Source organism: Durio zibethinus, chromosome 1 (assembly GCF_047325235.1).
Source record: "Durio zibethinus cultivar Kanyao isolate XHJ-2024 chromosome 1, ASM4732523v1, whole genome shotgun sequence".
Taxonomy (NCBI): domain Eukaryota; kingdom Viridiplantae; phylum Streptophyta; class Magnoliopsida; order Malvales; family Malvaceae; genus Durio; species Durio zibethinus.
This window is the reverse complement of record NC_143162.1, coordinates 31,758,795-31,780,945: the sequence shown is the minus strand read 5'-3', so window position 1 is coordinate 31,780,945 and position 22,151 is coordinate 31,758,795. Positions and strand designations below refer to the sequence as shown.

Below are 22,151 nucleotides of genomic sequence, written 5' to 3'. Positions count from 1 at the left end.
TATTTTTTGTTAATTTATTAACATATTTGCTGTTATTATTGTATATCTTTAATCTTGATAAATTAATATGTACACTTATATTCTCTATTTCTTTTTGCTATACTTTTTATTATTGAATTTGTTTGTTTACAATGAATGATATGAGAAGAATGATTATCACTACCATATCTAACCCATAAAAAATACTATCAATTATGTTAAAAATTACTAAAAATAAAAAAAATTTCAAAAAAAGTTTTTAAGCATAACATAAAGAATCATTATTTTCCTTTTTTTTTCTAAAAAATAGCTTTATTTATTGACATATATAGAAATAATTGTTAGCTCAATATATTTGTGTAATAATTACTTAAAGTATGTAAAAAATAAAAACTAATAAAAAGCAAATGGTTATGACTAAATTAATAATTGTGATTTATTTTTCAATTATATATATATATATATATATATATATATACACACCCAATCAATATCATGATAAAAATAATTATTAATGTTAACTATTTAAATATTGATTCCTGATTTTTTATCAAAAAAGAAATAAGTGGTAGCAAAATTTTTAGTATTTAGCAAATGAATTGAAAAAAATATTTTTTTATGAAAAAGAAAGGAATTTTATAATTCTTGAAAATTTACAAAAATTTAGACTTCTTTTAAATGAATAGTATCATTTATAATATATTATGTATAAATTGTTATTTAATTGTAACTTAGCATTTATAAATGTATGATTATCTATTAGATCAATAATTAAAAAATAAATTTAAAATTATGAAAAATTTAATAAAAAATCTCATGCATTATATAGGTTAAAAAGCTAGAATTTATATATGTCAAATAACCATTAAATAATCAATTTCAAAAATTTTATTAGAAAGCTCAAAAGACTGAGATACATGATGAATGGAATTTCATGTTACTCAAAACCCAATTCAGAAGGCTGCAAACTAGTTCACCACTTTGGAGACATAAAGAGCGGAAAAAATTGGTGAATTTGTTTTTTTTTTCTTTCTTTCAAATAAAAACATTTATTTTACTTAAATTAACAATTTTGCTGATATAAAAGAGTATAATATGAGACAAAAATAGATGTTGTAGTTTTAATTATATTTTATTTCAAAAATAATTATATAAACTAATTAAGTTAAATTTTGTATTAATTTTACATGCAATTTTACTTTTAACCCCTTTCTTTCCTTATTATTATTTTGTTATCTTTATTAGCAATCACACACAAAAATTATTTTTTTAAAAATTTTCCTTCTTTTCTACTGCTGTTATAATAAAGGAAAATCGTAACTAAAATTGTGTATTGGTATAGTATGAATTACAATTGTATTTTAAGTTGCTTAAGAAAATAATACTATATTTAAGGATTTGTGGTACCAGAGAAATGCAAGTGCCCAATGGTTTGATTGTTTTCTCTCTGAACGGCGAATGCCCTTTTTTACGGAAAAGCCGAAGATTAGGGGGCGACATGGAAATTTCCTAGGCATAGAAAGTAGTATTTTGAGAAAGCAAAGCAATACAATGACATCGTGGTACGGACCGTTGATCGATCTCTCAAAAGCTTATGATCACGAGGGTCATTTCGTCCAGCTCCTCGTTTTCGTCCACCGTTCCACTCCTGTTCAGGTTTCTTTAATTTCTCACTCTCTCTTTGTTTTAATAACTTCTTCTAATCTTAAAGACTCGAATTTATTGTTTGACTTTTTTTTTTTAATTTTTGTTGGGTGAAAAAGTAGTATAAATTGTCCAAAGGAGGAGAAATAATCAGGACAGACATTCAGGTCGGCGATGACACTTTACCCTTATTCTCCGTCTCCTTATGGAAGAAAGAAATGCGGTCCATTGTCTTTGCCGGCGACGTCGTTTTATTGCAAAGTATACTAATTACTTTCTGTTTTTTTTTTTTTTTTTTCTTTTTTACTATACTACTAACTATATTTCCATTTTAAATCATCATATTTTTCAGATGTCAAGATCACCAAATTTCGTGACGTTTTCGAGGCCAGAACTGTGGACTGGTCATCCTTACACCGTCTAGTCTACCCTTACGACTCCCTAGTTTCAAAGGGTATATCTCAAATTTATTTTTTTTAATGTTTATTTTTTGAATGAAAATGGTGTTATATATATATGTCTGTATGCATTTATGTATGTATGTATGTATGTATGTGTTAAAAGTTTGAGTTCAATTATTGAACAAGAGAAGCTTTTTTACTAAATGGAGCCTTTGTGTTCATACATTTTGTAGGTGCAACTGAATTAGTAGCAGAGTGTCGAGTGGGGATGGCGGCTAAAGAAAAGCTTAGGAAGGTTATAGAATGGGTGCAGCGGACCGGATACACTGCTATTCACGATATCGAAGCATATGACTGTCAAGTGCACTTTCCTATCCTTCCTATTTTATACTATATAGTCGAGTTTCGTGTAATTCTAGCACTTGCTATTTGTCTATACCTTTTCATTATGATTTTCTTTTTTGATAATGTACCTTTCATTATCATATATTTATCTTGTTGCATTTTATTTAATCTAGCTGAAATTCCTCATACTTGATAACAGTGAATGTCCGTAGGATATTTTATGATCATGCTTTTTCCCTTTGCCTACTGGTCTTTTAGCGCTGTAGCCTCTTCTATATTGCAGTTTTATTGGATGTTAATTCATGTTGTCTTTCCATGTTTGAATTCTTAATGTTTTGAGTAACATATGTTCTTAATTTCACTGCAGAATAGGCGACTCTCCAGAAACTGGAAAGTGCCAGAACCAAATAAATTTAGAGAATGTCCCTCACTTTCTGAAGTATTGCACCTGACTAGTCACTGTAAGGCAATATTTAGTGCTTCTATTGGCGAAATTTTTCTGCCAATTACTTGGAGGCCTATTGGTGAGTTTGAGAATGAAAATATGTTCATCAGCAGGAGACTGTATACATCAGGAGACAATAATTTAGCAGAAGATCTTATTTGCACCGGTTGCCGGCTATGTGGTTCCCCTTTGGATCCAGAGCATGGGTATGGAAATATCTTCAAATTTCTTGCATAGCTTTTAATGTTATGAATTCACAGGACACTCAGTGTCTCTATACTCTGTAGCAGGTCTACCATTGGGAAGAATTCTCTTCCACTCTATTGTGAGAAAAGCTCAGATAGCCTTCATGCAGTCAGCTTGATATATAGGCCTTTCATGGTACTTCTTGCACTTATTTTAGTGCACATAATACTTTTATTCTCATTGGAATGGAAATACCTCATTGTTTCGGCTAAAATGGTTAAAGATAGTTTCTAGAGAAGGATTGTTCATATTATTCTATGCATCGACCTGAACAATCTGCTGAATTTTGAAAATATAGCTTCATCCGCAAATAAAAGAAGTAATTGTTTGGAAGGATGCATATGACTTAAGATTATTTCAGTGCAAGTCAAAAGTTTCAAATTAAGAAATTTGAATTTCTGATTTGTGCGGATGCATGTGGTTAAGTTTTGTGCCATCATTTTTTATTTCAAGAATCAGAAATCTGTTCATATTCCCATATGCTTAGAATGCTAGAATTAGAAGACAAACTTTCATGAAAATTTTGGGTTCTTGACCTTACCCCTTTTAGTGATTTCAATTTCTGGTCATATGTATGTCTGGTGTGTTTGTATCTTGGTGGGTGATTGCATGTATAGTGAACCTTATTCGAAACCTATATTTGCATTTCATGTATACAATGTGTGTGCAGGGTCTTGGTTCTCTTGGTGTATTTGTTTTGCTAATTATTGATTCTTAACTTCATGGTCTTTGTTTTTTTTTTTTTTTTTTATTACTTTTTCTCTCTTCCCATCGTTTGTTTTGTTTTCTCCTTGAAATGATATTGAGATTTATTAGTGATTTGTTTGGAATTCATTATCATTTCTAGAACAGTGAGAACATAAGCATCGAGTTCATTCATCACCTGCATTTTTTCCCAATTATCTAGTTTTCACAAGGGCTGCTCTTTATCAATTGCTTTTCTTTAGATTATCTTATTCCCTGGAATTCTATTTCTTGTCTTTGATTGCAGTTATATTTATGGGATGAATCTGAACACATGCCAATACTGGTAAAAAACAATGCTGCAGAGAAATTGTTCGGAAACATCAAGGCTGAAAGAGTTTACTTATGCTATAGAGAGTACAAGCGTGATAAAAACCCGGATCCAGGATGTGTTGGAAGGAGGGGTCACCGTGGTACAAGAACCAGTAATGCTCCCAAAGCTGCTGGAACAAGTGATGATTGCTCATTGGATGCACATAAGAGGCAGGAAAGTGGGCAAAACCTTCAACGTAATAAAAACTTAAATGTTTTTCTAATTTGGTTAGTTCTTCTTAAAATATTGATGCAGCAAGGAAGAAACAGTCCTTTGAAATTTGAAGTTACTGTAAATGCCAGCCTTGATACAGAAAATGGGAGGTTTGAAATGGTCTCCGTGTCAACTCAATGCTTCAATAATATTTGGTCTTTGGAATGAAGTCAATGTTAAATTCATGGATAAAATGTTCTGCTTCATATATGCTTGCCATAGTTTTCTTATGATGAATGCTTTAGTTGCATAAAATTGTCTTAAAGTAGCCTAAAGCCTTGTTCAAGTGCATTAAGCCAAGACATGCATGGTAGTTGAATGATTTTCTTTGTAAAGCCATGCTAAATCAACAGAAAACATAGCTTCAAGACAAGGTGCCAATTTCCTATTCACCTCTAATAGTTTTAACAGTAATATGAGCATGATCAAAGCCATATATACAAGGAGAAAATTAGCCAACCCAGAAGCAGCAATTCACTAGGTCTCTTCTACAGCCAAGCTAGTTTGAACGACAGATCAAAGCACCTTCAAAGATTTGAATGTACGGCTTCTAAGATTAGGAATGTGATTCAGATCCTGTCTCTGAAAAAGTAGAATCATCTGCTGCTGAATTTTGAGCTTCTTATAGCTTCATCCGGCGTTCTGCATGTTCTCTTTCACAAGCACTGATTCCCATAATGATATCGAGCATTGTACCAGTTGTGCCAAAGAACACAAGGGGTGCTAAAGATTTCCGCTTTATCCCCACTGGAATTGCTAGCAAAGCCCCTGCTACTGAAAATATCCATGTACCTAATGCACTGCAGGTATTCCACAATAATAGTCACAATATATCTAATGACAACATATAATCAAAGAAACAATCTGGAGATCAGGCAACCATGCTGAGAAAATTGAGAATGACTTATGAAGGGTAAAAAATGATCAAACTCAATGCTTTGAGTTGTAGTATGTTCATCTGCAGACACATTACAGGTTAAGTATTATCATGCTGAAAGCTCTATAACAATCTAAAAGCATTATCAAAATGGTTTATGAGTGGATTGGTTTAAAAGGGCTGCAATAGCACTTCAACATTATTTTGATTTTTTCAGCCAGGTGCACGTAACCATACATTATCAGTAGTGATCCAATTAGTTGTGAATTACTCCATAACACCTTAAGCTGTAATAGCAAATGCCAATTTATAATTTAGTAATGAAGTCTTTTCACTGAATTTGCAGTTTTATTAATTAAAACTTAAAAGTAATCCTTGACACAAATCTTAGGGCCCACTTGCTCCTGAATCTTCCTTGGCACCAGGGCTAAATAGCCATAGATAAAAGGCTCATAAGAATAAATCCCAATTTCATAGTCAGTCAGTGCTACTTTAAACTACCTAATTCAAATTTGCAGGAGGAAAAAGCAGAAACTCACTTGGAAACTGAGCATTCCTCAAGCTGCTTAACCGCTTGGCCAGCCATTTCCTCCTCTGCTAGCTGTTTGATCTTTTGCACCTAAACTTAAATTAAAAAAAAAAAAAAAACCCTTCATTTTCTGCCATGAGCGGTACTTGTTATCAGAGAAAATGAAAGCCAATCCCCTAAACCCCGAGAAAGCGACAAAATCCCAAATAAGTAGAAAAAAAAAACTCAAAAACAATTTTAACCCATTAAATTATAAAGGATTTGAAGTGTACCTGATAAGCAACCGATCATTTAGAGAAAGTGTTGATCAGAGGACTGCTTTGCTTTCTCATGGTTCGTTGCTTTCTCCTGTTGCCAAGGAAACATGAGAAAGCAGGTGTTTTTCAGGTTCTTTTGAGCTGAAAATCTTAAACAGGGCCTTAATGGGCCTAAAATCCACTTCTTTAAGCCCATGAAATAGGGCGAAACCTTAAACCAGAGACCGAGTGCAAGAGCGCGGGGAGAGGCAGAAAGTCAGAGAAAAGAAAAACGGAAAAAAGGGATGAGAGGAATTGGAGGGCCTTTGCTTACCATAGGGGATCTGCTTAGCGATGTTGGGGAAGAATCTGGTGCAGCTCCAGACCACCATCACCACCATGATACCAGTCTTCCATCACCATCATCATCGTCATCTTCAATTCTTAATTCCATTGATGCCCCTCAATCCTTGGACCTCACCAAACTCTTCCAGGTTCCTTTCTTGTTCCTCTTACAAGACCATAGGGCAGATCTCAAATTGAAAAACTTTTAATTCTTTTCCTTTTTCTAAATTTTATGTTTTGATTGAAAAATCAAATTGAGTTGTAGCAAAAGTCTTAACTTTAGCTGGACCAAAACTTTGGAATTCATTACCTAAAGATTGAACTGTCTTAAGTAAAATACTATCATGCAGTGGCGGATACAGGATTTTTTCTCGGGGGTGTCGTTGCAGAGGGTATCTGCGGGGTGTTGGTGTTGGGTGTTGGCCGGCTGTGAGTTGTGACTGAATATTGGGCAGTGGCAGTGGGTGGAGTGGTTAGGGAATTAAGAAAAATATGTTCAAGATAAAATTATTGGGGTGTTTAAGAAAAATTATGGGCAGTCTAGGGAAAATTTTCCGTCAGACTTCCTTGTTTTCAAACCTTTGGGGTGGTCCATCGACACCCTACCTTTGCACATGCGTCACTGCTTTCATGTCTGATTACTATAGGGAAAATGGTTAATGCTACTTATTTGTTTTTCCCCTCGAATATGTTAAATTGTTTTAGCAGTTTGAATTTTTGCTGTGAAATGTTCATTGCTTTTTGTAAGTTCCCTTTACATCTTTTTCTCAAATAATCACCCTTGTATTTTAAAGCATAGGCCTATTCAGTTCAAAGACTTTATCGTATGCCTCTGATCTCACCCTTATACATGATGGGGAAACAACTAAGTTTTGTTTATCGTTGCTTTTCAATTTTAGAATTGGAGATGGGAAAAATTTTGTAGGAGCTTTGAATATCATATGGGATGGCTCATATATTTTCATGATTTGCTCTGGTAAATGCTGAAATGATCACTTCCATATGTTTCTCTGGCAAGCTTAGTATGTGTCGGTTTTGGCATTATGCGTACACATATTTGTTTCTTTGCTGTGTCAAGCGCTTAGTTGTTTTATTCAGGAAAATTATGAGAAATTGAATGAGGCACTTGCTGGTTCGGACCACTCGTGGACAGCTCTAACTTTAAAGGTAATAGATATATAGAAAAGCTTTCCATTGATTGTTTGCAACTATTTCTGTTGCAATTTATGCATCCAAGAACATATTCAAACAGGAATCTTTTAAGGGACTAAAGTATTGTTATTGCTTTAACCGGTTACATTGCTTCAGTTTGGACATCGGTTCTATTAACTTTAGCTATTTTTTAAACATCCTTCATCTTCAGTCTGGTTTTAACGACTGTTTAAGAAGTTACTTTAATCATTCCGACTGTTAAATTGATCCCCTTTGGTTATTCCAGCTATGCACAGCTTTGGAAACTGCAAACAAGTTGGTTCAGTCCACGGACACAAATGTTAGATTGCTGTCGGAGAAGGTGGTGGAACTTGAGAAAATTGTCAAGAGGGGAGATTCTGCAATTACAGCGGCCAGAGCCATCTCTATCTCTCTAAACCAAAAAGGAGGATCATCTGTTGGTAGTCAAAACAAAAAACAATCTAGGTCTCATCAAGAACATATGAAGTCATAGTCCTTGTGTTACTTCTTGGAAGCAGCATTATAGCTAGGAACATGTCCCAAGGGCCGAAATAATCCTGGAAGAACAGAATCCGATCCTTTTTAAATGAACTTTTGTAGGTGTATGCACTTTGCATTTGCTCTAACAAAGTTTTGTTTCTTTTGGTAGATAATACCAGTTTGAAATTGGGGTAATACCTGTTTTTATTCTACATTTATTATTTTTTCTGTATTGTTTAAAGAACATCACACTTTTAAATTGGCCTATATTAAGGCTTCATTTGACTGATAGTGAGATTGGTTCCGGTGAGATTGAAAGCAATAATAAAGGTTATTTAGCTGTAATTGAAAAAAAAAGTTATTGTAACTGTGACTGAAAAAAAAAATTTAATAAAAAATTTATACTGAATAAATCTCATTGGAGTAAGCATTTGGATTTAACTGGTGATATGGTGAGTTCATTCGTATTATACCAGAAGTGGGGTGGAATTCAAATATAGCCTAATTGTATGACTTTATATAAATATATATATATATATATTTTACATTTCCATTTTTTGTTTTTCTAATTTTCTAGTCACCCTACTAAGCAAAAGATTAATTATTTTAAATATGAAAGTTAATTCAATTACTCTATGAACCATCTTTAAGGTGAAACTTAATAAGTTTAGAATTTAAATCTTAGTATTTGTAATTTTTTTTTTATCTTCAGGTTGTATTTTTCTTTTGTAAAAAAAAATAATTATTTGTAAAGAAACTAACTAACTAATTTGTTCTAATATTTTATAAATATATGAATATTTGAAACCAACTATTAATCCCCTCCCCCTCAAAAAAAAAAAAAAAAAAAAAAAAAAACACTCTTCTAGCAGCCTTTGTTCTTGCGGGAGAATTTCTTGCTTCAGCAGATGAAAGAAAAGACTCATTGTAGATTGGGCACAACGCGTCCCAGTTTGCGGATTGCTGCTATGATATTATTGCAGTTCAAGGGCTATCTCACTGGCCCCATGATAAGTCGGCCTAAAGTCCAATTAATTAATCAGCTTCAAGCCCATAAAGTTTGAGTGCTAACGTAATTATTCATCTTACTTCGAATTTCACCTTAATCTTGTTAGAGCCGAGTCGATTGATGCTTCATTAATGATGTGATTAGAATTTATATTATACCAAGTTTAGTTATTAGCTGCCAAAAGTCGCATAATCTATTAACCAAGTATTCTCTTAATTTCAATGATCAAAATTCATTACCTTACAACCTCAAATGTTAAAAAAAAAAAAATTATTAGCTTAATTTTGGTTGCCCAAGTTTTGACGTCAAAAACTTCATAATTTTTAAGAAAATTTGACTAATTAAACCACTATTATAAAAACTTAACTACTAATAAATAGATAGATTATGTTTTAATGAATAAATTATATTTTTATTAATAAATCTGATTTTAATTGAAATTTGACTATTACAATTAAGCTACATCAAGATGGAAATTCTCATGGAACCAAGTTCATAAAACAAAACTTGTGATTACCCACCGGTCACCCATTAAACCAAAAAAGAAAAAAAATATTTACCTTAACCTTTTGTAAGGAAGATTTTTGTTGGGTTTTCCTACCTATAAAATTAACAAATTGTTTTTGAATATAATGTTTCATAATGCATAAATATTTTTCTATTCATATTGCCTTAATGTTTCAATGAGGTTAGCCCACCTATACTAAAACTTACCCTAATCTCTAGCTATCTTCCTCATGCAATAAACCTAGCTAGTCTATTTGGAATGGGCAAAATAATTAAAAGTTACACCAAAAATAAAATCAATGAAATCTCTGCCACACTAAACATCCAAAACAAAAACCATCAAAAGAGAAAGAAGACAACACTATCAACAACCCTCCATTTGGTTCCACTCCCAGCAGCCCTTAAAACCCTTCCAATTTGCATCCTTTTTTAACAATAAAGTCAGTATCTTATTAAAATAATTTAGTCTCTAATAATGCTGTCAATACCACAGGAAACCCCCTTTTTTTATTTTTTTAAGATTAAATATATAATAAATATGGTTTGATTCTCCTCTAAGCAAAGACAATTATATTTCCATCGTAGCCCCCTTTTACACGTATGATTTTCCATTAGTTTATGTCTCTCTTTATAATTCAGAGATGGAGATCTCATCAAGCACACTGACATCTCTGGCCTTCAATTTTAACTTATGCTTCCTCGTTAACCTTTGCTGTTAAGTTTCTATAATAAAAGCATACGTATTCGAAAAGTATCCTACTACTATATTTAATATGGAAATTAAAATAATCATATGCTTAAGCTTAACATTAATTGAGATTAAGAAATATCCCTCCACGTGGAAGATAAAGCATATGCTGGTTGGTCTCAAGGAATAAATACTTTTCATTTATAAGCTTTTGCTTATATTACTTAGAGAATATATGCTTATTAACATTAACAATCTTACAAAAATAAGAAGCACCACACATTCTCTTGCTAGATATTGGGAAATGTCTCAAAATTCCAGCATAAAAGGCATTGCATCAAGAAGGTCGGCAAAATTAGGCAAAGTTTTCATGTACTTGTCGTTGGAGAAAGCTCGAAGACGAAAAGTGAAGAAAAATAAATATGAATGACAAAACAATGTAAAAGGAAAAAAGGAAAGGGAAAGAAAGAACAAAGTTAGTACCTTGAATTAAACGAAATAAGGAGATGAAGCTTCGGGAGATGTGGCAAATTGCAATACTATAAATTATAGTTTCACAATAATATGGAAAAATTGGATAAAGGGTTTTAGTTTATTGAGCTTTTTCAGGCTTCTAGGATAAAAATAACATAAGCCGGATGATTTTTGGCTCATGTTTTAGTTTGCTAGAGGTTTTACTGTACACTACTTTTCTAAAAGTACTTTTCGTTAGTGTGTGTGTCCTCATTTTTCTAACCAAAATCCATGAAGTTTATTCCATGGTTGTTGTTTACAATGACCCAAGAAAGATGGAACTTAAACTAAGGTTTAAAGAACTCAAAACCAAGCAAAAATAAACTCGAGGCTTAATTCAGTTTATTATTCAAACTCTACCATCTATAATTTTTTTTTTTTATTCTTGGGCTATATTTTTCTTTGTAAAAAAATCAAGCAAAAACAACTAGCTTGTATTTATTTATCACTTCAGTCCCGTTCATATTTGTTAAATATAACTAAATCATTTTTTAAAAAAATAATTATTAAGAGTTACTCAATTTTAAATGACAGGAAGCCCACTTGGGCTCCGATGAATGTCAAGCAAAAGACAAAAAGAAAAACAAGGCAACGCAAGTGCCAGAAATGTTCTTTCGAAAACAATTTTTAAAATAATACAGCGTGTGCCGCTTGTTCAATACACAGTGCCCTCGTAATCAATCTTTCCAAACCTTTATCACAACAATCCGGGATCAAGTAAAAGTTATAAATCCAGCTTAGAAAGCTGAGTCTTTCTTAATTTTGTTTAGATTTGCTTTTAGCTGGCCATAACCCAATCATAGAGCATTTAATTGGTTAATTGGCATAATTCAATCTAATTAATTAAACTTACAAACCTATCATAAACAGCCCGATCCAATGTCTATCTATTACTTTTTCATAAAATTTTAATCATCATTCACAAGTATGATCTTTACAATTCACATGTAGATCTTATGCATGTAATTGGTGCTGATGAATGTATTAGAAAATAATATGGAGAGAAATTTGGGGTTCAATTTAATTGATTCTTGCAGTCCTTTTAAGAGATTATTTTCAATAAATTTAAAATTTTAAATTTTAACACATATAATTCATTCTTCTTATTTTTAAATTTCGACATCCATTATAAAAAAAATAATAAAGAGGAGTCTAATCCAAAATTAATAAATTTTGCATTTGATTTTTCCTACCTATATTAATTATTTTAATCTGGTTTAAAATAGAAACTAATAGTACTTTTTGTGATGTGTATGTTAAGAGATATTCAATTAATAAGATTGTAATGCAATAAAAAATTTGATGGTATACCTAATCTGCTTAAATTAAAGATGATTACAAAGATGTGATTAACTCAAAATTATTTGCAAACCATGTACAGATAATTTACTTGATGAATGCATTATTGAAGGGGGGGGGGGGGGGGGGGGGCGTGAGTGCTACTCGTTTACTGATCAAAATGTATTATTTTAAAGAAAAGGAATCTGATAGTCTTTACAGCAGACAAAGGAATCTCATCTCTCACTAGGTATATACGACTGAATATTTGATTGCACCAAATTTTCTAATGACTTGTGTTGACAAATATGGTGTTAAATTATTGTGAAATTAGAAAGTAATATTCCATTCTTTTTTTCTTTAAATTTTAAATAAATAAATATATAAATAAATAAATAAATATATTTATATATATGTATGTGCTTGGTAATGGGCCATTTGTGGAGTGTTTTTCACTTGAATTAAGAATGTTTAATTGTTGTGATTTCGTCATTAACCCATTTGTTCCTCTTCAATCTCCATGGAAGGTGATGAGTATCTGGTGGATTCGAACAATGATACATATGTATATAATAAATTAATTAATTAATTAATTAGCAAAAGTAATAAAATAATCAATATAGTTACAATGTTGGTCATGTATGATGTATCCACTTTGGTCCACAAATACATATAATAACAATATTTTTTAGTACAAACCTTTCTAATTTGCATTTAGATCGATTTACGACCAGATTATTCGCTTGGTCTAACTTAACTCGGATTAGGTCTTGGATAAATATTTTCAAGTTTCAGGTTCAACTTGATTTTGTTTGGGATGCTAAATTATTAATAAAAATATTTTTAATTTAATTTTAATTTAAAAATATATTTAAAATTTTAATATTTTAATATATTTTTAAAAAAATTTAAGCCTTTCGAACTTGATAGACTAAGTTAGACATTGGATAAAACCTTTAGAAGGTTAACAAGGCTTGATACGGCCTTATTCATAAACACCTCTATTTATAACTAATGAAATCTAATTCAATATCCAAATAAGATGAATAGATTTACATGTAACATAAAAAATTGAAATAAAATAAATAATTATGTATCAAAATATAAAAACAAATATCTTTGAGTAGTTACCAGAATTTATATTTAACATAGATATGTTAGAAAAATGTGAAAACAAGTGAGAGATCTCTAATTTTGAGTAAATTGTATAGATAATTTATTTTTGACATTTTCATGAAGTTCCATTTTCATCCATAATCTAAAAATTCAATTTTTTATCCATTATTTTTAAAAATTTTTCAAATTCATCCATCCATTAATGTTGAGCTAGAATTTGGAGGGAATTTACTATGTGGTGCTTTGATACCCATGAATTTTGTCTAAATTTTAATTGTAGATTGATGAATTTAAAACAAATTCAAAAGATCATAAATAAAAAAAATTAAAATTTTTAGGTCACAGATGAAAAATGAAACTTAAAAAAAGTCACAAATGAAAATTGAGACTTTAAAAAACAGTTATGGACAATGATGAAATTTATTCTATTACTTCTAACAAAAACATGTTAGTACTATCAATAAGGACTTATAGCTTAATGATGGGAAAAAGATCTTGAAACCTCAGGTTTTAAGTTCAAGTTTCGCTTGTGTAGGATTGGTGCAACTATATGTCGGATTTGTTCAATTATGTATTAATTTGTTGCTTGATTTATTTATTTGATTTAATTCAATAATTTTTAATATGAATGTAATAATTTGCTTATGATTGTATTATTGGCAAAATGAGTAACCAATAATCTTGCCTTTCCACTATATCACTTTTTTTTTTTGAAGTGTATTATATCACTTATCTTAATTACAATTAGGAAATACTTATATTACAATTAGATAAAGACTTAAGATTAGTTTATGATTTTCCTCAATAAAGAAAAGAGATTAATTTATGATTGTAAATCTTTCACTTTATAATTAAAACAAAAAAACCTTTATGCACAACAATTGCTGATATAAATGGAAAACTTAAAGAAAGATTAATTTATGATTTTCCTAAAAGGAAAGATAAATTTATGATTGTAAACCTTTCACTCTATTATTAAGACAGAGAACACCTTTATGCACAACATTAATTTGTTGATATAAATATAAGAAACTATGACATTCTGACATATTCATTATAATGACATTCATATTATACAAAAGATTTAGTGCAATTTAAATTTATAAAGATAATGAAATAATTAAGAACCGAAGCTTGACTTTGCTATTATTAGTTGTCTTTAAAACAGTTTAAGATGAAAAGTTCAAATCTCTCCTCATATATTTTTTTGCTTCCTGATATAGATTAAACAAAGTTGAAATTCCAATATGTCTACCCTTAAATAAATGCAAAATCAAATTAACATTCCATAATCATGAAAAAGAAAAAAAGAAGTGAAAGTAAGTGAACCAAAATGGCGTACAACTTACAAGTTTTGCAATTTAGTCTTTAGTACTCTATTTTTTTTTTTTTTTGAAAAAAAAGGATGTATTAATTGATCGAAGAGAACATAAAAAATTTCATAAAAATGTTAATCGGTTTTTATAAACATTCATTAAGATGACTATATACAAAAAAATTCTTTGTTTTTGAATAAAAAAATCATTTATTAAATAGGAATTTAACTTATAAGTAAGTTTAAAATGTGTTCATAAACACCTATTAATGGGATCCTAATACAAATTTTTACAATTGAGATTAATATTTTTGTTGAATATTTTAACATTTTAACCTTTTTGTATCTGTGCTATTAACTGTACCCAAAAAAAAAAATGTACTAGTGAAAGCTGTCGTTATCGGTTTACAAGTCGTTGGTGTCTTAACCGCCACTTTGACTTTTCCATGAGATGTTGGCCGTACCTAACAGAAACTTCTTGATCATTCTGGAGACTGCCCGACCCACGGAGAGGTGCCTCGCTTTCACGGACATGTCCGTTTCTTTCATTACATAAGCTACTGCCGGCCGTTCTGGTCCTTTTTAAATGCTTTGCTTAGCCGCCCAAATGCTGTCACGTCGTTAGCCGCAATCGTAGTTTGGTCATCTTTCACTGTGTACTCAATTTATATGTTTTTGCAAATTTTTTTAATCGTACGAAATCTGATAAAACTTTGAATCGAAAAAAAACAACTTTTTCTAAAGTAAAAAAATCTTCTTTTTAATAATCATGATCTTTTAAAAAAATGTATATATATAAGATTATATTTAAAAGTAAAAGTTTTATCTAAATTTCGACTCGCTCTCATCATAACCCTAAAACATATGATTATATTAAAATTATACAAAATATTAAATTAGATTCGAACAACATTTAAAATGTAATAATTAGACGATAGTTTTATTTTGATTCGTTTGTAAAGTGGAATTTCATTACCTTTGTCATTGAATTATCTGACTTATTAATTTTGAATTTTGGCTTAAGGAAAAGAACTTTCCATAGCCGACCTGATTAAAACTATCGTCATAGCCCATCTGATGGATTGACTTTGAATTCTTTTACATTTACATTATTTTGATCACTTTTCGCACTTGACAATTGCTGAGAGAGTTCAAGTTGGTTGAGATGTTAAAATTATTCATTTCAAGGCATGAAGCATGAAATCATCTCCACAAAATCATTCCAATTTATCACTTTCCTTCCTATTGGTACGATTCAAGTATTAAACAAGTTAATGATATAAGCTAGTATTTGATATCATATACAAAAATAAAATAACAATTTGATGAGTACTTACATAATATCACCTTTATTTATTATTTGTTTTAATTGTCGTCATCACTATTGGCCTGTTCATTTTATTATAATACTCCAGCAGCTAAGTTTTTTTTAGATATTTTATTGTTGTGCTAGAGTGAACGATGTTGAAGAATTTACATATTATACCTATTTATTTGTGCTACCCTTGATTTTAAATGAGATAATTTTTGTTTTCCCATATACTTTTGGGTATTATCTAAATGTGTTTATTAAGTTTGGATTACAATATTATAGATAAAATATCTCTTATACACTAATATTCTAACCTTCTCCCATGGGGATCATGCATTACAAAAAATTGGATATTTAGCAATCTTATTTTGCAACGATTGAAAATATCATGATAAAATATCGGTATATTTACAATAACTTTTTTTATAATCGTTATATAATTAAATTTTTTAATATTTTATATAACGATAAAATTTGTTGTTGTGAATTCTTATACTTTTCGTAATGAGTACAAAAAGTTGTTAAAATTTATATTTTTTGTAACAATTTTCTAATGTTGTTGCTTAAATTATCTTTTAATGTTTTATGCAAAGATAAAAAGCTTGTTATGAAAATTTTGATCATATTTGTAATGATAAAAAAATTTGTTGCGTAAATTTGTTTTATTTACAACACTTTTTCAAAATCGTTACTGAAGATATTTTTTAATATTTTATACAATGACAAATAAAGTTGTTATAAAGATTTTTGTAATATTTATAACGACAACATAAAGTTGTTGTGAAAACTTGTTTTATTTGCAATGATTTTTTGAAATCATTGCTTAAGATATTTTTTAATATTTTATACAATGATAAATAAAGTTGTTACGAAAATTTTCATAATATTTGTAATGACAACATAAAGTTGTTACGAAAACTTATTTTATTTACAACCATTTTTCAATATCATTACTTAAGTTATTTATTTAATATTTTATATAACGACAAAAAAATTATTACGGATCATATTTTTAACGACAAAAAAAAGCTTATTGTGTAAACTTGTTTTATTTACAATGATTTTTCGAAGTCATTACTTAAGTTATTTTTTTTAATATTTTATATAATGACTAAAAAATTGTTACAAAAATTTTTATTATGTTTATAATGATAAAAAAATATTACTGTGACAAACCTATTTTATTTTTTCAACTACTTTATGGTTTTGCTGCTTACTGAAATATTCAATATTTGATACAACGACAAATAATTTGTTACAAGTATATAATCATGATATAGATAAAATTTATATACATTTCCAGCATATTATATCGCTTACTTTTAATAAGGCTAATTCTAGATATCTTATTATATGTAGATGTCCAATCTCCCAGACATGTATAATTGTGGATAGCTTGAATCATACATATCAGAAACATCATAATCAAAATTCTATCGAATGCTATGAAAGATATGTATTTGGTGCATAGATAATTCAAAAACATGTCAAACTACCCATTAAAGCTAAAGCAAACATCAATTGTATGCCTTGTGTTTAGTATATGTTTGGATATGCCACACCTAATTATTTGCAATGAACTCCTAATATACCAGTGACCATATATATACAACCTTATATGCACATAATATATATTGCTTTCTCTATATATGGCCTTTACATAGCTAAAGAAATCAATATATATACATAGATATATTGCATATACACATCAAAGTGGACGTGGATTTCTTATATACTAATTGCATGACATACACGACCACTACAAATCATCATGACATATATTATATATACACATCAAAATAGGCTCTATTTTGAATGAATGAAAGCAAAAATTGATTAAAGTTTTAGGAACCATAAGTTAAACTTGTCATTTAAACTTGCAAATAATTTGTTCTTATCAAATGAAATATATTAAAGTAACTCAATCATCATACATATATGAGTCAATATTTATATCATCATCAGAACCATCATCTACATCCAAGTTCATAATGAACTTATAATCGTCTTCATCTGCAATGAACTTTTCGTTCGATACAGTTGCATTCATTATTGTTTCTATTTTTTTTGCTACCTCAAAATTTTTTTTTTGCCCATTTATGTCATATATTTGCAACCCATTTATTGTACTCATATAATCTAATGATATGTTTACACAATCATATTTATCACACTTATCTTGTTGATAAATTTTTTCATCATCTACCAACTTATTTATGTCATCAATGGCAACTGGAATGTTATATAAATCACGTGGAGGACCCTTCATCACAACAAACCAATTAGGATATTTTGGTTCTTAAACATAATAGACTTGCTCTACTTGGGAAGTTAGCATAAATTGCTCATCTGTGTTGAGAGTGCAATTCATATTAACACTTATAAAACCATAAATAACAATCCTAAATCCAATGCCTCTATGTAAAACATCTTATCAGTCACATTTAAAAACCACTATATGGGCACCCCAATATATTGTAACTCACATATATCTGTCCAAATACCAAAATATTTTTATCGAGGAAATTATCTGCTTGCACCATTACTCCACTGTTTTGAGTTTTTTCTATTTCTCTTATAATCATGCTTGTAGAATATAAAGTCATTCACTCTGTAGCCACTGTATTTTGTAACAATACGCAAAGAAGGTTGTGCCAAATTAAACACGTCAATTCCTACATCTCCTTTTGTATATAATTTTGATGCCTATCAAATTAGGATATAAATTAAGAAATGGTATAGAAACATATATATATATATATATATATATGTTTGTTAAAGTTCAATCAAATTTTAATTTATTGTAAATACTATTATAAATAATAAAAATGTTTACATACTTGTGTATAAAACCAATTAGGAAATTCAACATTATGTCTCTCTTCCAGATTTCTACTAGAAGTTTTTTTCAACCGCTCTTTGTACCCTCTGTAAAGCATTGCATTTAATGAATAATAATTGAATATTTTACAAAAAGTATTTCTAAACAAATCATAGTTGATAGAACATGGTCTATAAAAGGAAAGATTTCATCATAATTATTTATGGACGTACTTTATTTAACTTTGTCAAAGTCAGCTTATTCACTATACCTTTCCTTATGGTATGAACAACTTGGATAAAAATTTGAAGGGCATCAGTTGATTGAGACACAATACAACCTTTATCATTCCGTATTGGTCAATTAAACTTAGTGTCAATAACTTCCAAATACCTTGAACAAAAGATTAGACATTCATCAACTATATAACCTATAGCGAATGAACCCTTTCAGCATGCATTATTACGACAATACACTTTAATTTACATAAATACCTAACAATTAAACAATATATGAAATTAATGTTTATACATAATTATTAGTTAGACAAGATATGACAAACAATAATATAATGAAATGATTTTTTGTAGTTTACCTTTCAACAGGATAAATCTATCGAAAAGTTATCAAACTAGCAAGTTTAGCCTTATAGGGTAAATGCATTGTCAAGTGCACCATAATATCAAAGAAAGAATAGGAGAAAATCATTTCAAGGTTATACAATGTTAAGGCTATTTACTTTTATAAGTGATCAAGATCAAGACTTTTAGAGTGTAAATCTCAAAGGAAAGCATTTAATTCAATTAGAAGATGACAAACTTTTTTAGGTAACAGGCCATGTATAACTAATGGAAGAAGTTGCTCTGTAAACACATGGCAATTGTGACTCTTCATGAATGATATATTTGTTTTTCATTAACACACTGAGAAATATTGGACAAATATCCATTAGGAGTTTTTAACTTCATCAATAAGTTAGACACAACCAATTTCTCTTCATTAGTTAAAGCATAACAAAAAGTTGGCATTCGAATGTTTGCTTCGCCTATTACTGGAAGAAGTTTTGACTTGATACCCATATTTATTAAATCATAACGAGACTTTAAACTATCTTTATCTTTCCTCTTGATATTCATTAATGTTCTGAGTACATTGTCACAAACATTTTTTTCAATATATATGGCATTTAAGTTATGATGCAAAATAAGTGTATTCTAGTAGGGGAATTGAAAGAATATTTTTTTCTCCAATTAAAAATACTATTAGTTGCATCATAAATATTTTTTTCATTGATTTATTGGGTGTACACTATTGAAAAAAATTAAAATGACTTAGCACCTATTTCCTAACCAATTGTTTTGGGGTTTGTCTTATCTCTTTAGTACCATCAAATAAAGTTGTATCTTTTCTCCACTTGTGTTTCGTTAGTAAAAATCTTTGGTTATACATATAGCACAATTTATATACATATTTAAGTGAAAAAAAACCAATGTCTTTATGGCATAAAGGGCATGCAAGATGACCTTTTGTAGACCACCCTAATAGATATGTGTAAGTAGAAAAATCACTAATCGTCCAAAGAACTACTGCATACAATTTAAAATTTTGCATACTATAAGCATCATATATGTCATACCTTTCTTTCCATAATTTATTCAAATTCGCAATCAATGGTTGTAGATACACATCCATATCTATTTTTGAAGATTTAGGCTTTGTTATTAGAAGCGAAAGCATAAAGTATGATTCTTTTATACACATCCAATGAGGTAAATTACACAAAATAAGTGCTACAAGCCAAATGTTATGTTGTGAGCTCATGTTTTCGAAAGGTTGAAACCCATCACAAGCTAAATCAAGTCTCACATTTCTAGCATCAGAAGCAAATGCAGTATGCTGATCATTAAATGACTTCTAAGCAAGAGAGTTAGCATAATGTCTCAATCTATCATCATATACCCATTTATCATTGTGCCACCTCATTTAACCTGTTATATTTTTTTACATATAACCCTCTATTTTTTCTGACATATATTACCTTTGCAATTGAGAATTAATAGGAAAATATCGCAAAACTTTGTAAAAAATATTTTTACTTCATGTAGTTGACTTCCATCTAGATGAATGACAAATCAGACACTTATTTGCATTTTCATGCTAACCCTAATAAAGTATACAATCATTGCAATATACATCTATTTTTACATAGTCAAGTCCTAACTCAGTTATTAGTTGTTTGGCCTAATAATATGTAGAAGGAAAACTGTCACCCTTTGGAATTACAACCTTGGTCAATTCAAGCATATTATCAAAACACATATAGCTCATATGATACAAGCACTTTACGTGAAAAAGTTTAACAATAAACAAAAATTTTGAATGCTTTTTCATATCAGGGTATAATTCTTGTCTAGCATCATTTAATAGTGTGAAAAATTTAGCAACCTTAGCGTTTGGTTCTTAAGGTATATCGTCTATATGATTAGAATAGTTTCACTAGAGTTATACATTTACAGATAAATTTAATTTTACATGATCCTTGATTTTATGTTATGAGATCTTTTTTTATACCATCTTTTGATATGTTAGAGTAATTTATCATCTATATTTGATATGTTAGTGTAATTTATTATTTGGGTTTTTAAATAATAAATCTACATGTTAGTGTAATTTATCATTTATATTTGATATTTTCATTTTTTTTGCTTTATACATTTGTTAAACTAGGATATTTCCACAATAAGCTTTTTAATGCAATAAGATGAGTGGAAACTAGTATTGCTTTCACATTCAGCACTGCATCTTTGGCATTGGCGGCAAGGCTTCATCTCGTTTTAAGGACAGATGCTTATATCAAGGATCGTGTCATCACCAAATCTAATGCAAGCCATCGCACAATATGTTTTTTAATCCAAGAAATATTGAGATATGGTTGTTGTGAATGTGGGCAAATGGTTAAGTGTATATGATCGAAAAAAATAAAGATCATAGCATAAAGTAAACTTGTTTGATCGATTTTCCAATAACATAAATTATTGTAAATGTTAAATGACAATTGTAAATTTATTTTTTTATTATATTTACAAATAAAATAATAAATTTCATTATTTTACAATTTGTAACAATAAATTTGTTACGAAAGGTAAAAAAAATATTTTTTAAAATTTTTATGTAACAATAATAGTCATTGCTACAATTATTTAAATTGGTTGTGTTAAAACAATCATAACGAGAAAATTTGTTGTTAAAATTATATAAATCATTGTGTAAAATATTTTACCAACGACAATAATAATTATGTAAAAAAATTTAAAACAATTATAGTCATTATTAAAAATATTATTTATAATGACAAAAAATCATAATGCTAAACATAATTAGCAACTACATATGGAAATATTGCAAAATATTATAAGGTAATGAAAATATTATTGTTACGAAAAAAACTTTATAATAACGATATTTAATCATTATGAAATATGTTACGTAGCTAAAATAATCTTACTTAAGAGTTTATGTAACTAACTTATATGTTTAGGGAAAATAGTTTAACAAATGACATTTAATTATAACAAAACATATTATTTAACTATAATAATATGATTACTTAAGAATTTTTGCG

General features: G+C 29.3%; 3 protein-coding genes across 7 annotated transcripts; 2 read left to right on the top strand and 1 right to left on the bottom strand.

The window, feature by feature from the left end:
* Positions 1-1,372: 1,372 nt before the first annotated feature.
* Positions 1,373-4,538, top strand: LOC111312319 (uncharacterized). 3 transcript variants are annotated; one of them, XM_022912481.2, is made up of 7 exons: positions 1,373-1,635; positions 1,746-1,884; positions 1,976-2,077; positions 2,258-2,385; positions 2,737-3,020; positions 3,105-3,195; positions 4,052-4,538. In XM_022912481.2, exons 1-7 carry the CDS (start codon positions 1,438-1,440, stop codon positions 4,496-4,498), a joined length of 1,389 nt encoding a protein of 462 aa, XP_022768216.2. In that variant the 5' UTR covers positions 1,373-1,437; the 3' UTR covers positions 4,499-4,538. The 3 variants fall into 3 exon arrangements, with proteins under 3 accessions (XP_022768216.2, XP_089621222.1, XP_089621226.1); XM_089765096.1 differs by having other exon boundaries at positions 3,102-3,195; XM_089765100.1 differs by having other exon boundaries at positions 1,497-1,635; positions 1,743-1,884; positions 3,102-3,195.
* Positions 4,539-4,641: 103 nt separating this feature from the next.
* On the bottom strand, positions 4,642-6,145 carry LOC111312321 (uncharacterized). 2 transcript variants are annotated; one of them, XM_089765107.1, is made up of 3 exons: positions 6,009-6,145; positions 5,747-5,831; positions 4,642-5,130 (listed from the first exon to the last, which is right to left on the bottom strand). In XM_089765107.1, the coding sequence occupies exons 2-3, from the start codon at positions 5,791-5,793 to the stop codon at positions 4,953-4,955; spliced, it is 225 nt and encodes a 74-aa protein (XP_089621233.1). In that variant the 5' UTR covers positions 5,794-5,831; positions 6,009-6,145; the 3' UTR covers positions 4,642-4,952. The 2 variants fall into 2 exon arrangements, with proteins under 2 accessions (XP_089621233.1, XP_089621236.1); XM_089765110.1 differs by having other exon boundaries at positions 5,747-5,826; positions 6,009-6,136.
* A 61-nt stretch (positions 6,146-6,206) lies between these two features.
* Positions 6,207-8,255, top strand: LOC111312320 (histone-lysine N-methyltransferase). Of its 2 annotated transcripts, XM_022912484.2 has the most exons (3): positions 6,213-6,466; positions 7,416-7,484; positions 7,756-8,255. In XM_022912484.2, the coding sequence occupies exons 1-3, from the start codon at positions 6,278-6,280 to the stop codon at positions 7,981-7,983; spliced, it is 486 nt and encodes a 161-aa protein (XP_022768219.2). In that variant the 5' UTR covers positions 6,213-6,277; the 3' UTR covers positions 7,984-8,255. The 2 variants fall into 2 exon arrangements, with proteins under 2 accessions (XP_022768220.1, XP_022768219.2); XM_022912485.2 differs by lacking the exon at positions 7,416-7,484 and having other exon boundaries at positions 6,207-6,466.
* Positions 8,256-22,151: the final 13,896 nt, after the last annotated feature.

Excerpts from the sequence above, each read along its gene's own strand:
- LOC111312319 (XM_089765096.1), top strand. The coding sequence starts at position 1,438 with ATGCCCTTTTTTACGGAAAAGCCGAAGATTAGGGGGCGACATGGAAAT. Across the intron at positions 1,885-1,975 it reads CGACGTCGTTTTATTGCAAA|ATGTCAAGATCACCAAATTT; the intron begins GTATACTAATTA and ends CATATTTTTCAG. Across the intron at positions 2,386-2,736 it reads TCGAAGCATATGACTGTCAA|AATAGGCGACTCTCCAGAAA; the intron begins GTGCACTTTCCT and ends ATTTCACTGCAG.
- LOC111312321 (XM_089765107.1), bottom strand. The coding sequence starts at position 5,793 with ATGGCTGGCCAAGCGGTTAAGCAGCTTGAGGAATGCTCAGTTTCCAA. Across the intron at positions 5,131-5,746 it reads GAGGAATGCTCAGTTTCCAA|TGCATTAGGTACATGGATAT; the intron begins GTGAGTTTCTGC and ends GAATACCTGCAG.
- LOC111312320 (XM_022912484.2), top strand. The coding sequence starts at position 6,278 with ATGAGAGGAATTGGAGGGCCTTTGCTTACCATAGGGGATCTGCTTAGC. Across the intron at positions 6,467-7,415 it reads ACCTCACCAAACTCTTCCAG|GAAAATTATGAGAAATTGAA; the intron begins GTTCCTTTCTTG and ends TGTTTTATTCAG. Across the intron at positions 7,485-7,755 it reads GGACAGCTCTAACTTTAAAG|CTATGCACAGCTTTGGAAAC; the intron begins GTAATAGATATA and ends TGGTTATTCCAG.